This window comes from Megascapheus bottae, chromosome X (genome assembly GCF_031878675.1).
Source record: "Megascapheus bottae isolate mThoBot1 chromosome X, mThoBot2.hap1, whole genome shotgun sequence".
Lineage (NCBI taxonomy): Eukaryota > Metazoa > Chordata > Mammalia > Rodentia > Geomyidae > Megascapheus > Megascapheus bottae.
In genome coordinates, this window is record NC_143547.1 from 26,815,787 (window position 1) to 26,830,266 (window position 14,480).

The 14,480-nt window shown below is 36.5% G+C and overlaps 1 protein-coding gene across 9 annotated transcripts in view; it reads left to right on the forward strand.

Moving 5' to 3' along the window:
* Kdm6a (lysine demethylase 6A) overlaps window positions 1-12,968 on the forward strand; it is a 140,226-nt gene extending 127,258 nt beyond the window's left edge. For 6 of the 9 annotated variants that reach the window (XM_090327064.1, XM_090327068.1, XM_090327067.1 and 3 more), the window contains 3 exons: window positions 7,930-8,056; window positions 10,108-10,278; window positions 11,444-12,968. In XM_090327064.1, coding sequence (XP_090183190.1) covers window positions 7,930-8,056; window positions 10,108-10,278; window positions 11,444-11,473 — 328 coding nt within the window. In that variant the 3' untranslated portion in view covers window positions 11,474-12,968. Of the gene's footprint in view, window positions 1-7,929; window positions 8,057-10,107; window positions 10,296-11,443 lie in introns of all 9 variants that reach the window. The other 3 variants (XM_090327071.1, XM_090327072.1, XM_090327073.1) reach the window with 1 other exon arrangement.
* The last annotated feature ends 1,512 nt before the right edge of the window (window positions 12,969-14,480 follow it).

The following is a 14,480-nucleotide window of genomic DNA, read 5'->3' on the forward strand; positions in this document are numbered from 1 at the left end:
TGAATCTCTTCTTGGGTTGAACACCAGGCAAAAATGGTTGGCTTGATGCTGTATGACCAGTGCCAGTATTCAATTACTAAAACTAAATCACTTACAGTCTGAGGTTTTTTTTTTTTTTTTTTAATTGTATTTTGTTGTCAGGCTGATATATAGAGAGGGGTTACAATTTGTCAGGTAGTGGGCATACTACTTCTTGAATACTGATACCCCTTCCTATGTTTTTCTCCCAATTTCCCTCTCCTCCAACCACTCCCAGTCATCTTATTTTTACCCTTCCCTATTTCAAATAAACAAATAAACGTACATACAAAAACCATAAAGGGGGGGAGAGAAAAATGATTTCACATAGTACATTAAGAACAACAATAACAAAGATAAACCTCTTGTTTTCCTATCCTGGAGTTCATTTCACTTAGCCTCATCCTCTATGGTCATATATACATAGCTTTTAAGCTATTGTGATCCTCTGCTAGGAGAATCCTAGACATATACTAATTATTACAAATGAGGGAAAATATGGAGCTTATGTTTCTTTGGGTCTGGCTTACTTCACTTAAGATAATTTTTTTTCCAAGTCTTTCCATTTCCTTATAAATGGGGCCATGTCATTCTGATGGCAGCATAGAATTTCCTCTTCCTCCTTCCTCCTTCTTCCTTTCACCTTCCTCCCTCCTCCTCCCTCCTGCTCCTTCCTCCTCCTTCTCCTCCTCCTCTTTCTCATTTTTGTTGGTCATGGGACTTGAAGTCTGGGCCTGGGCCCTGTCTTTGCGCTCATTAGCTCAATTCTTCTGCCCTTATTTCCTCTTCAGGGAAGTCTCTCTAAGTCTTTAGCCCATCTTTTAATGGGATGGTTGTTTCTTTGAAGATTTGATTTTGAGAGATCCAATTTTTGGAGCCGTTGGTATATTTTACATATGAGGCCCATATTTGTTATATGGCTAGTGAAGATCTTCTCCTACTCTGTGGGCTTTCTATTTAACTTGCTAGCTCTGAGAACTTTTAAGGGAAGTCGGTCTAGAGAAAGAGCACATGAGTCAATTGGTTATCTTCTCATCTTTTCTCATCTCCCACTTTCATTCTCTCTAACACCTACCTCCCTTACCCTCTTTCCAGGCATCCTTTACTTACTGTAATGTAAATGTGAGCTCCGCTATGTGCATATTAACAACATTGTATATTTTAGTTTGAGAGTATAAATTGGCTAAAGGCAAATGCTGCTTTGTGTATCAAACTCAAGACTATTCTGCTAGAATCCTCTTGGTGTCTAATTGAAAAAAATCTAATATGATCTAATTTGGTTTCATATGATCATAATTTGCATTTCTAGCTATTAAATACATAAACTTCTGGTTCTGTGTCCTAGAGGTCCTTTCATTTAGCGTCATGCTATATGGCCTTATGTATCTAGGTTTTGTTCTATTGTGAATCTCCGCCCAAGGTTTCTACTGATTATAATAAATGAGGGAAACCTTTGAGTCTGGCTTACTTAATATGATTTTTTTCTAAGTCTTTCCATTTCCTTATAAATGGGGGGGGGGTGTTGTTCTTTCTGACTGCAGCATAGAATTCTGTTGTGTGTAAATACCACATCTTGTTGATCCACTCATCAACTGAGGGACATCTGGGTTGGTTCCATATCTTTGCTGCAGTGAACATCGTTGTGTTAGTGGCTTTAGTATGTCCTTGTTTCTGATGATTGGGTAAATGCCAAGTAGTGGAATTGCTGGGTAATAGGGGAGTTCTGTTTAGTCTTTTGAGGAACCGCCATTCTGCTTTTCATAGTGGTTGAACAAGTTTGGACTCCCACCAACAGTGTAGTAGTGATCCCTCTCACAGGGTCTTTTTTATTTGCTGGCTTCAAACCATGATCTTCGGATCTCAACCTCCTGAGTAGCTAGGATTACAGGCGTGAGTCACCAACACCTGGCTCCCTGAGCTTTTTCACTCAAATCTGACACTGTACTACTTGTGCCACAACTTAGGACTTTTCCTTCCCCGGCTATCTTTGAACCTCAATCCTCAGATCTTAGCCTTCAGAGTAGCTAAGATTATACGTCAGAGCCACAGATGGCAGGTTTAGACCAAACTTTTAAGCATAGGCCTTCATCTTAGTTGAATAGTATAGACTTAAACTTTTGTTAATAAAAATTGCAGATAGTCCTTACATCCATAACAGATGCTAATGAGAATTCTTTTGAAATTTTAATATCTTTAATAATGATCAAATTTGCATGTTAAATCTCTTGGTCTCAAGATGAAGTATTAAAGATTTAGAGGAATGAATTAGAACATAATTACTGCAGTTTACACAAGGAGATACAAAGGTTACATTGAAAAATAAACTGCAATTGTCCTATTACTAGCCTGTGGCTTTGGCCATGCATATTTGTACTTGTTAGTGAAAGCAGAATGTAAGAATGATAAATAGAAAATAAATTAGATTTAGACAATGATGATTAAACCAGCTTGGTTGACTTTAGACACAGCACTTGAATTCTTCCTACAAATCCAAGTTTTATTGAACTTAGCAAGGAATCTAAGATGAATATTTATAGTTTCCACCAAGCTGACATATTCTGGTGCTAGCTATTGAGTTTCCAGAACTGTTAACTTTTTGTTTTCTTTTTTTAAATGCCAGTCCTGGGGCTTGAACTTGAGGAGGCTTGAGTATCGAGCTCCACTTTGACCTCCTCCCCCCACCCCCACCCCACCTTGTGGCTACTTGGAAATAAGAATCACTTGGACTTAACCTGCTAGGGCTGGCTTCAAACTACCATCCTCAGATCTCAGCTTCCTGAGTAGCTAGGATTACAAGTGTGAGCCATTCCATGCTGTTTGCTATAGAGCAGTACCTACATAAAGAAGTGAACTAAGGAAGTATTCAAATTTAGGACTACTGATGCCGTTTTTTGATTTCCTTCCACTATGACAGATTTTTTTTCATATGAGGATATCTTATTTGCCTTTATAAAATGTAAAAATTGTAACAGATGAGAGACAACATAGTACATTAAGAACAACAATCATTCATTATATGGCTTTTGTTTCAATATCCTGGAGGTCCTTTCAATTAGCTTCACATTATATGGCCTTATGTATCAAGATTTTGCTCTATTGCAAATCTCTGCTAGTAGAGCCCAAGGTTTCTACTGATTATGATGAATGAGGGAAACCATTGAGCCTTAGTTCCTTTGAGTCTGGCTTACTTCACTTAATATGATGGGGCGATGTCATTCTTTCTGACAGCAGCATAGAATTCCATTGTGTACAAATACCACATGGATTTTTAAATAACTGGATGGTGCCTGTTGTGCTAATTGAACAATTTTTTTCCCAACAGTGCATACACTATGCACAAAAATAACCTTTCCATAATTAACATGGATCTCTTAAGTGTTATAGTCCTGATAGAATTAATGCATGATTCTTTTTTTTTTTTTTTTTTTTTTTTGCCACTCCTGGGCTTGAGCTCAGGGCCTGAGTACTGTCCTTGGACTTTCTCAAGGCTAGAGCTATACCACTTTGAGCCTCAGTACCGTTTCCAGCTTTTTTCTATGTATGTGGTACCGAGGAATCGAACCCAGGTCTTCATGCATGCTAGGCAAGCACGCTACCACTAGTCCAAACTCCTGGCCCTGCATGATTCTTTTTAATAACACTGACCGCATATAACCTAAACATTCTAAAATCTCCCAATTAGCATACATTTGCTTTTATGCTTGTTTTTCCATCCAGGAATTTAAAGTTCTTAAGATACTCAATTTTTCATTGACTGAGACCTTGAATTTTAGCTATATGGTTGATTTAAATGAAATTGGTTAAATGTCTTACTGATAGATACTCACTGTGGTTATGGAACATAGCCATGGAGTGACAGGTAGCAAAAGAGTTATGAGGTCTCAGGGCTAATGTGTTGGCTTGCTTTTTCCTTCCCAATTCTTTTAGTAAAAGAGACTAGACAAGGAAAGTCTCTTCATTCTTTTGTCATCTGCTTCATGGTGACAAAGTTCATTATGACATAGAATTTTAAGGTACTGTATCAAGTTAATCTGTGTTTTATTATGTGGGAATGAAGCCTCAAGAATGTCAATGTAACCCCAATATTGGCTTTATTGGCTTTATTCGTATAATTCTGCCCTAGAAACCTCATTCCAAAATTAAAACATTATAAGGAAAAAAATGGTTTGCACCCATCTTGCCTTCTCATAACATTCTTTCTGCATAGAAGGTATCTTTTCCTCCACGTCTTTCTCCTCTTAGTCCAACTGATATATTTAAATTCAGAAATGTCAGCTTCTGTATAAAAAACTTCCAAGATTTCTGGGTCTCTCACCAAAAGATCTCTCCCACCTTTTAGTATCCACAACATCCTACATCTATTCATCTTTTGCCTGCTGTGTTGACTTATGAATATATTGTGCATTTTTACCTACCTTCTGTGAACTTCACTAAAATTCTATCCCTCCTTGAGTTTCATCTTTGCAGGTAAGTTTTCAGTTGGATAAGATTCTATTGTGGAACCTCAAATATGATAAGGTCTCATTCTGTCTCTTTGTAGATTTTTCCAACCTGTTGCTATCTTTATCTCCTGCCTTTCTGTGTGGCTTTTAATCTAAAGCAAAAAAAGAAACAAAAAACAAAACAACAAAAAAATACCCAACTATCTAGGTGTCAAAGTGGTTTCTGACCCTGTTCCTAAGATATATTTGTGCAGAATAGCATTTTCTGTTTTCTACATTTTTGTTGCTTTTGCTTTTTTTTTGCCTTTAGAAAATGGAATTGTTAGTTGCTGTTAAAATTCAGCAAAACTACATTTAAGCGAAAATAACTTCAGCTCTATTAGACTTTAAAAAAAACTTTTTAACTATGTTCAAAATTTGTCTTTATATAAAAATCAGTGTGTGTTATTTGGATTAGTTCTGATATTCAAGTCAAGTCTTCATTATTATTTCTGTACCTTTCCTGGAATTCTATCTCTGCATCTCTAATCTCTTCAATTTCTTGTTATTTTTACCCATCCTTCATTGAATGACATCCTTTTTGTTCCTTCTCATTGCTGCAGTCTCCATAAAAGCCCCGTCTCTCTAAATTATCCTGTTTCAACTGCTGAACAACAAGAATCAATATTAAAGAAAAAGATACAGGCAAGAAGAAAGCACAATTTTTTTTCCAATTAATTGTCAGAGCACCCAGATTTTCTAAGCTTCTAGTTTCACATAAAATAAAAGGTTGGCAGCTGGGTATTTGTGGTAGCAGGGTGTTTGTGACTATAGTTCAGCCTCAACCTCATCATCTCCTATGCTGCTTCTTTGCAGTTCTAATTTATTGCCTTTTTCTTCCTAAATTAGTCATAAATTAGAACTGCAAAGTAGCATAGGAGATGATGAAGGTTCCTCTCTTGAACAGACTGAATCTGTTCAACCAAAGCTCTGGGTGTTGGTTTTGGGTTTTTTTTTGTTTTGTTTTGTTTTTTGTTTTTTTTTGTTTTTTTTTAGGGGGGTGGTGAAGGGGACTGCTAACTGAGCCCATGAATCTCAGGAAGGGAGGGAGGGAGGGAGGGCGGGCAGGCAGGCAAGCAAGCAAAATAGCGGGGGGATAGGGGGTGTACCAAAAGAGTGAGATCAAGAAACTGATAGCTCACACTTATAATCCTATCTACTCAGGAGGCTGAGATCCGAGGATCAGGATTTGAAGCCAGCCTCGGTAGAAAAACTCCACGAGGCTCTTTCTCTCCAATAAACTACTCAGAAAAAGCCAGAAGTGGCTCAAATGGTAGAGCATTAGCCTTGAGCACAAAGATGCTCAGAGACAGCACCTAGGCCCCAGGACCAGCCAAAAAGAAAAAGGTGTGAGAGTGCAATGTGAGGTGGTGAAGGGAAGCTTGTGTTTTATTTTGCTCTTAAAACCCCTAGAATGGGCCGGGAGTTTAGTCTAGTTGTAGAGTGCTTGCCTAGCATACACGAAGACCAGGGTTCAATTCCTCAGTACCATATACGCAGGGGGAAAAAAAGCCAGAAGTGGTGCTGTGGCTCCAGTATAGAGTGCTAGCCTTGAGAAAACCCAAAGACAATGCTCAGGCCTCAAGTTCAAGCTCTAGGACTGGCCAAAAAAAAAAAAACAAAAAACAACCCTAGCACAACCACTCCTGTGTTTTGCTTTTCTGAGCCCACAGTTTCCATCTATAATATAGAGATAAACTCTTCTGCACAGAGTAGTTAGGACCCTTGGGAGCACAGTTGAATTTGCATGTCTTATGAAGGTATCTGCAATATAGGGTACATGTTCCCTGCAAAAGGAAAATGCTATTTTGAAACTCTCCTGGGAGAACTTATGAGTAAGATCTGTGCCTCTAGAGGTGAGTTGTATGGAACAAGGGTAAGGAAAAGGAGAACAGCTATTGCTTTTTGAGTGCTGGAGGCATGGTCGGATTAGATTATCTGTTTACCATGCTGTAAGTTTTTTCCTGTTGCCTCTTGGCATCTTAAACACAAATACATTATAGGTACACATACACATACTCAAGTGGCTGTTCTTGCTTTGATGTATAACTACAGTCTAAAGCATTGTTTTTTTTTTTTAATGCACATGAAAGAATTACAGAAACTAAACTCTACAAGTAAATTCCTATGAACTGACTTGCAACTCTAACATTTATTGATATATGTTTAGTTTACAGTTAAATATTTTTAGTTGACCCCCTCCTTGGGGTTAATTATGATAAATTGCCACAAATATGCTATCATACTTGTGTTTATCTGTCATATTTGTTCTAGGCAGTGAATAAATAAGTCGATTAGGTGATTAAAACCGTCAAAAAGTTTGCCTTTAAATTATTACTCATTTGCTAAACCTATTTCCTTCTTTTAAGGGATTGTCCTTGTCTCCAGATTGTAAAGCTGAAAAGTGTCTTAGAGCAACTTCCCCTGTTCGTTCAGATGGAAAATCTGAGCACTAAGATTCACAGGAAAGTATGAATGTAGCAGACGATTCCAAGTAACAATAAATTATAGGGAAATAAGTGCATGTTTAGTCTGTTGTTAGCATCATGTTTTGAAAAATAATATAAATAATGAGAAAAGTTTATTCTACCACATTACCTTCAAGTAAAAATGAAGAAACACACACACACACACACACACACACACACACACACACACACACACACACACACACACACACACACACACACGTTTACCATTAGACTTAAGCCAGTTTTGTATCCCATAGTGACTGAATCTAAACCATGTTTGTTTTTTTGTTTTTGTTTTGTTTGTATTTTGCCAGTTGTGGGGTTTGAACTCAGGGCCTGAGCACTGTCCTTGAGGTTTTTTGTTTTTTTTTTTCCTGAAGGCTAGAGCTCTACCCTTGAGCCACAGCATCACTTCCAACTTTTTTCTATGTATGTGGTGCCAATGAATCGAACCCAGGTCTTTGTGCATGCTAGACAAGCACTCTACCACTAGGCCAAACTCCCGGCTCCCCATAAGTTATTTTTAAAAGTTAAAAAGTATCTACACAGACAGAGTCTAGGTAGTATGGAGAAGAGAAATAATGTACTTTTCTGCCTAAGAAAAATTAAAATTCACATCTGGAATCCAGGCCCCTTATTTCAAGGATGAGGGTATTGATTCCCAGAGGGATTAAGTAATTTGCCCAAATAAGAGCCAATATTAGCATCTCATTAAAGCAGTGTCAGCTTTTTCCTATTAAGACCTTTATGTTTGGATGTTCAGGTACTGAACATTGTCTTCTTTTTTCAATCTGAGAATTAACAGGAATTAATGAAAAGTATGAAATATTTCCTAATTACAAAAGTATGAAGCCATTAGAACCAAGTCTCCTGGCATTTTTTCTGATTTCTCTATCTTCTATGCTAAGAAGTATTCAGTATTCACTTGCTGGTTGCAATAATTTTTTCCCCTACAATAGATACTGTCTTTTGAGAACACTGAAGCAATGTCAGACATTGAGGGAAGCTCTCATTGCTGCTGGAAAAGAGATTATATGGCATGGGCGGGCAAAAGAGGAACCAGCTCATTATTGTAGCATTTGTGAGGTAAGTAATTGTTCTCATCCCATTTTGTAAAGCCCTCTTTCCCTTTCCCTTTTGGTTTTTCTTTAGTTTTTGTTTCTTTTTTTAGCTTATACTTTTAATGTGATACATTTTACTGTAGTGGATATTGTATTAGATTTTGTTCTCTCCTACTGTATTCAAATTTTATATGGTAGTGTAGTATTTCATTAATCAAGAGTGTCTACTACAGATTCATTTTCTGATAAGTTATCAACAGATAATAATTAGCAGAAAACTTGAGTCTGCATGAGATTTTATTGATCTAGATGTACACATATGCCAATAAACAGAATGAAGTTTAGATAATGATTGGTGTTTAGTCCTCGGTGGTACAACAGTACTATTGTCGATCTCCTGTGCCCAAGACATGAAAAAACAGTACACAGCCCTGAGTTCAAGCCCAAAAACAAAATGAGAAAACAAGAATGTAGGAGCAGTGAAGTGCAATGGCTTTAGAAAAGAATGGGTTAGTCTCCATTGTGGCTGCACAATGCATAATGCAATGCATTTTGAATGAATCTTAGGAAAATGAATACTTCATTGTGAAGTCATCAAAGCCACTAAAATAGTTTGAGTAGGCACGTAACTTTGATCTATACTAAAGAGAGAAAACTGGTTGGAGAAAGCAGAAACCAAGTAACAGTGAAACAACTCATTAAACGACAGAAATGAGGGACAAATTGAAGAATACTCACAAATGGCGTGTGTTCAGATTATTACTAGGCTTCCTAGGCCCTGGGATTTTAAGAAATGAATTCACGAGGGCTTTATGTTTTCAAAGAAATTTAAAGGTATGCCAGAGATAGAAATATTGGAGAACTCTTCTAAACCTTGAAATGTATATAATTTTAGTATTTTGTTATTCTGGTATTTATCATTTCTTCATTTGAAATAGTTGATTTCATTGGCTGTTTTAATATTGTGTTACTTGGTGAAAGACAGATGTGATTTTTATTAAACATTTGAATTAGGCTTTGCCGTAAGTTGTCATGAATGCGTCATTCCCTTAGATCACTCCCCGAAGTCTGCATTACTTGTATGTCTTTGGCTCTAATACAGCCATATTTTTGTTGTTGTTAAAGTACCTACTCAACGGGGCACCCGTTCCTCACACCTGTAATCCTAGCTACTCAGGAGGCTGAGATCAGAAGATCACGGCTAGAAGCCAGCCCAGTCAGGAATGTCTGTGAGACTCATCTCTCCAATTAATCACAGAAAAAGCCAGAAGTAGTGCTGTGGCTGAAGTGGTAGAGTGTTAGCCTTGAGCAAAAAGAGCCCGGGGACAGCACCCAGGCCCCGAGTTCAAGCTCCAGGACTGGCAAAAAGTACCCACTCTTAGCCAGTGATAACTCCCAATAATTCATTTAAAGTAGAATTTTGGGGCCAGGAGTTTGGCCTAGGGTAGAGAGAGTGCTTGCCTAGCATGCACGAAGACCCAGGTTTGATTCCTCGGTACCACATACATAGAAAAAGCTGCAAGTGGTGCTGTGGCTCAAGTGGCAGAGTGCTAGCCTTGAGAAAAGCCCAAGTGTAATGCTCAGGCCCCAAGTTCAAGCCCCACGACTAGCAAAAAAAAAAAAAAAAAAATAGAAGCAGTACAATAAATGTTACCCCTCTCTATTAAATGTTTTTGTTTTCTTTTTGTTTTTAAGATATACAACATTTATTTTATGATTACAGGTTGAAAAACATTGATTTGTGTTTTGTTATTGTCTCTAAAACTGCAATTTACAAATTAATATCAAATCTAAATGGTTAGGGAATTTGATATTTGTCATTCAGATGGTAATGCATATCAGGAGGCTTAAATTATTTTGGAGTTGCCTATCTTTTGATACAAATAAAAATTCAAGCGAAGATTTGGTTTGCTGGAGGCTAGTGGCTCATACCTGTAATCCTAGCTGCTTAGGAGACTGAGATCTGAGGATAATAGTTGACAGTCAGCCTGGATACGAATGTCCTTGAGGCTTTTATCTCCAATTACTCATTTGAAAACCAGAAGTATGAATGTGTTTTTCTTTTCTGTCAAACAGGTGGAGGTTTTTGATCTGCTTTTTGTCACTAATGAGAGTAATTCTCGAAAGACCTACATAGTGCACTGCCAAGATTGTGCACGGAAAACTAGTGGGAATCTGGAAAATTTTGTGGTGCTAGAACAGTACAAAATGGAGGACCTAATGCAAGTCTATGACCAATTTACATTAGTAAGTGAAATCAACATGTGAGTACATAGCTAGCTGGGTTATGAGACAACAGTGTTAACTCTGCCACCTGATAAGTAGGAGGTAATGAAGTGTAAATTTTCTTTTGCCTTATCAGATGTTATATGAGGTTGTGTTCATATCATTATTTTCCCCTTCACTTCCAAGAATTTATTCTTATGAAGTTGGTATGAATCATTTTCACTTTTGTTCCTGAGTTAGGCCAGCCTAAATATTCATGTTGTAATTCAGAATAATTCCACCTTCAATGTTCAAATTACATTTTAAAATTTTGAACACCATCACATCTTTTATGTCATTTGATCTCAGTTGATAAAATGTTTACATACATAGGTTATAAATAAATAGCCATAAAATGAATCCATAAATGTGCTCTTAAATACACTTCTATTTTTAGATTTAATTGTATTTGTTTAAAGTGTTGTAGTTGCCAAAAGTATTAATATCCTAGAATATTTGGTGGAGCTTTACTTTCTGGTATGTTATAAATAGAAATTCTAGTGTATTTTTAACTTACAGTTTTTTAGATTAGATTTTTTTCCCCCATTTCATGCAGCAGTCGCTTAAGGGGATGCGTTTTACTCTAGCCAATCAATGCCTTTAAATTTATGAATTATTTATTTCTTCCAGTTTCACACACACACACACACACACACACACACACACACACACACACACACACGTGTGTGTATATGCTCAGAAACTGACTCCTTAAATTTACTTCCTGATATTTTACTTAACTGGTCTTAAAGACCAAAGAAGAAAATTGAGTGGAATATAGTGAACAAAATGTATTCCTTACCCAAGATAGATCCCTGAAGGCAATTAGTAGTGAAATTGCCATTGATCGGTTAAGCTATTTTTCTAAAAGCCTAAAAAAGAAAGAAAGAAAAAAAAAACTAACTAAATGATGTTACAAGAGTTTGTGACTAACTTGTAAAAAAGTTCAGAAAATTATCTGCTAGGAAAAGTGAACAGATGGCAGAAGGGAAAGAGAGTTTTACTCTTAACTTTGTATAGCAGCAGGTTATTGAGCTTCCTTGAGAGTTACTCCCCTTTCCTTCACACACTATATGTTTGTGGCCATGAGTTAGGGAATACTCAAAAACTCATATACTAAATTAACTTACCTTACTTTTCTTTACAGGCTCCTCCATTACCATCCGCCTCATCTTGATAACGTTCCATGGACATTCAGTATGAGACCTTTTCTGCTATTCAGGAAGTAACCCAGTTCTGCACCGCTAGTTTTTGTAGCTATCTCGTGAGGCTGCTGGCTGAAAACTGTGTCTATGCAACCTTCTAAGTGGGGAGTGTCAACCAGCTGCATGGGGGAGAGTACTGTCTCCTGTTCTAGGACTCTCACAAGCTAATCAGCTGGACTTCAGAAAAATAAAATAAGAATTTCCATGTTTTGTATATATCTGACAAAACTGGCAACATCATACAGACTACTGACTTGAACCACACCTCTTTTATATTTCTCTATTTCTGGGCTGATGAATTTGTTTTCATCTATCTCTTCTCCCCTCCTCCCCCTTCAGAATTTTCCTTGGAATAAAATACTAGCGTAGCTGGTCATTTCTTTGTAAGGTAGATAGCAATTTTAAGTCTTTTCTTTGGTTAACTTTTTTTTAATGTGAAAAGTTAAGTAAGAAACTTTTTTTTAAACTGCTTTTATGTTTTCCTGTCTTGTTTTGAAACCATGATGGTTCCACTTTTGGTTCCTAAATAAAACATTAATCAAGAAAAAAAAATTAACAGCCAAGTCACAAAGATAATGAATTGCACATAGACTAAGGAATAAACTTCAGATTTGTGATTTTTGTTTCTAATCTTGATGTAAATTTACACTATTTATAAATACATATTTATTGCTTGAAAATATTTGTGAATGGAATGCTGTTATTTTTTCCAGATTTACCTGCCATTGAAATTTTAAGGAGTTCTGTAATTTTAAACACTACTCCTATTACATTTTCTATGTGTAAATAAAACTGCTTAGCATTGTACAGAAACTTTTATTAAAATTGTTTAATGTTTAAAGAGTTTTCTATTGTTTGAGTTTTAAAAAGAATTTATGTACAGTGCCCAGCTTTTGTTTATTTTTCAAATCTGATTATATATATTTTATATATACTTAGGTATGTATATATAATATATATAGAAATCTGGATATATATGTATAAAATTCAGAACTAAAATTTTTCTCATTTTAAGTTTCACATCTATGGTAGATTTTTGAGGTGTCTACTGTAAAGTATTGCTTACAAAAGTATGATTATTTTTCAAGAAATATAAATGGTATGTATCTTTAAGACCTAAAATGTCAGACTGATTATTGTTAAATTGCAATTACTGCAGTGACAGACCAATAAACAATTGCTGCCAAAATGTAGTATAATAATAGGGGAAAAAAGTAATTGGAGTTGCGATTTTAAAGGGAATGTTACATGAGCTTGACAAATCCTGTGCATCACTTGCTAATATTTTATATGGACAAAAAAGAATTCTGGGATTAAGGGCTTGTTTTACTGTGTAAATAAATTAAGAAACTTTTTTTTTTTTTAAATGTTAGGCAATGTTAAAATCTCTTGCTTTTCCTGCTTATGTGACCTGGGACAGGTAGTGGCAGATTCTATGTTACTATTAAAATACAGAAATGATTAGGATTCACAAGTCACTGCTAATTAATAGTATTTCATTCATGACACATTGTTTGTGCCTTCATTTTCTTGAAGCTTTGGCATTCATTCCCAAGGTTTTTCTATGTATTTCCAGTAAGTGTTAATGAGGACATATAGAGAATGCTATAAATGAAGAGATATAGTCTCTCATACTTTCTTTCCTTCCTTCCTTCTTTCCTTCCTTCCTTCTCTCTCTCCCTCCCTCCCTCCCTCCCTCCCTCCCTCTGCTCTCTCTCTTTCAAATGGAGTACCTGCCACCATGCCTCTAACCCCAAGGATATATTCTGTCAAGAGAATTTATCTGATAAAATGCCCTACTAGTTGCCTTTATTGAGTTTTTGGGGTTTTGGGTTTTTGTTGTTGTTGTTGTTTTTTATGGTAGATCGTTGGGCTTAAACTTTGGGCCTGGGCACTACCCCTGAGGTCTTCAGCTCAAGGCTATGCTATCAAGATAATTTTGAATATTATTTTCCTAAAAACAATTTGAAGACTAAAAACATGGAAATGTTCTCTTCAGTTGATTGATAATTTTGTTAATATTATTAAAATCCTCATCTCTTATAATTTCAAAAGGAAATAATTCCAAATGTCTTTAGTTAGGGAGCAAGAGTGTTTATTTATCTAAGTGCTACTTAGGCTCTTTAGTATATATATGTATGTATATGGCCTGTCCTGGTGCTTGAACTCAGAGCCTGCTGGGTACTCTGCTCTGCCATTTGAGCCACAGCACCATTTCTGGCCTTTTCTGTATATGTGGTACCCAGGAATCAAACCCAGGGCTTTGTGCATGCTAGGCAAGCACTCTACCACTAGGCCAAACTCTGGGCTCCAGTAATGTATTTTTAAGGCATTCTTTCTTTTCTCTTTTTTTTTTTTTTTTTGCCAGTCCTGGGCTTGAGCTCAGGGCCTGAGCACTGTCCTTGGACTTTCTCAAGGCTAGAGCTCTACCACTTGAGCCTCAGCACCACTTCCGGCTTTTTTTTTTTTTCTATATATGTGGTACCAAGGAATCGAACCCAGGTCTTCGTGCATGCTAGGCAAGCACTTTAACCACTAAGCCAAACTCCCGGCCCCTTCTTTTCTCTTTTTAAATCTTTTATCCAAAAGTTGGACATTTTTTAAAAAAAAAAAAAAAGCCCTTAAGGCAAACCTTTTGCAAATAAAATTGCAAACACATCCTCAAAGAAGAAAGATAAGAATGCTAACACTGTACTCAAATGTTTCTTAACCTGTTCCTGCCTTGTTACTAACACTGTCTTCCGAGGTTTTGTTAGTTATTATCAATAAAAATACAAGTTACTTGTTATTTAGCACAGACTCTCTTTACCCAAAATTTAGTTTATGTGTGGAGAGTAATACTTGTTCTGGAGCCTTGAAAAGGGGTAGGTAATAGGGAGTGAAAGTTGGAACAAATCAACATTACGCAAAGTATAGATAGGTATGTGTAGTCCTATGTCAACTGCCTTTTGATGATCTAACACCATTTGCATTTTTCAG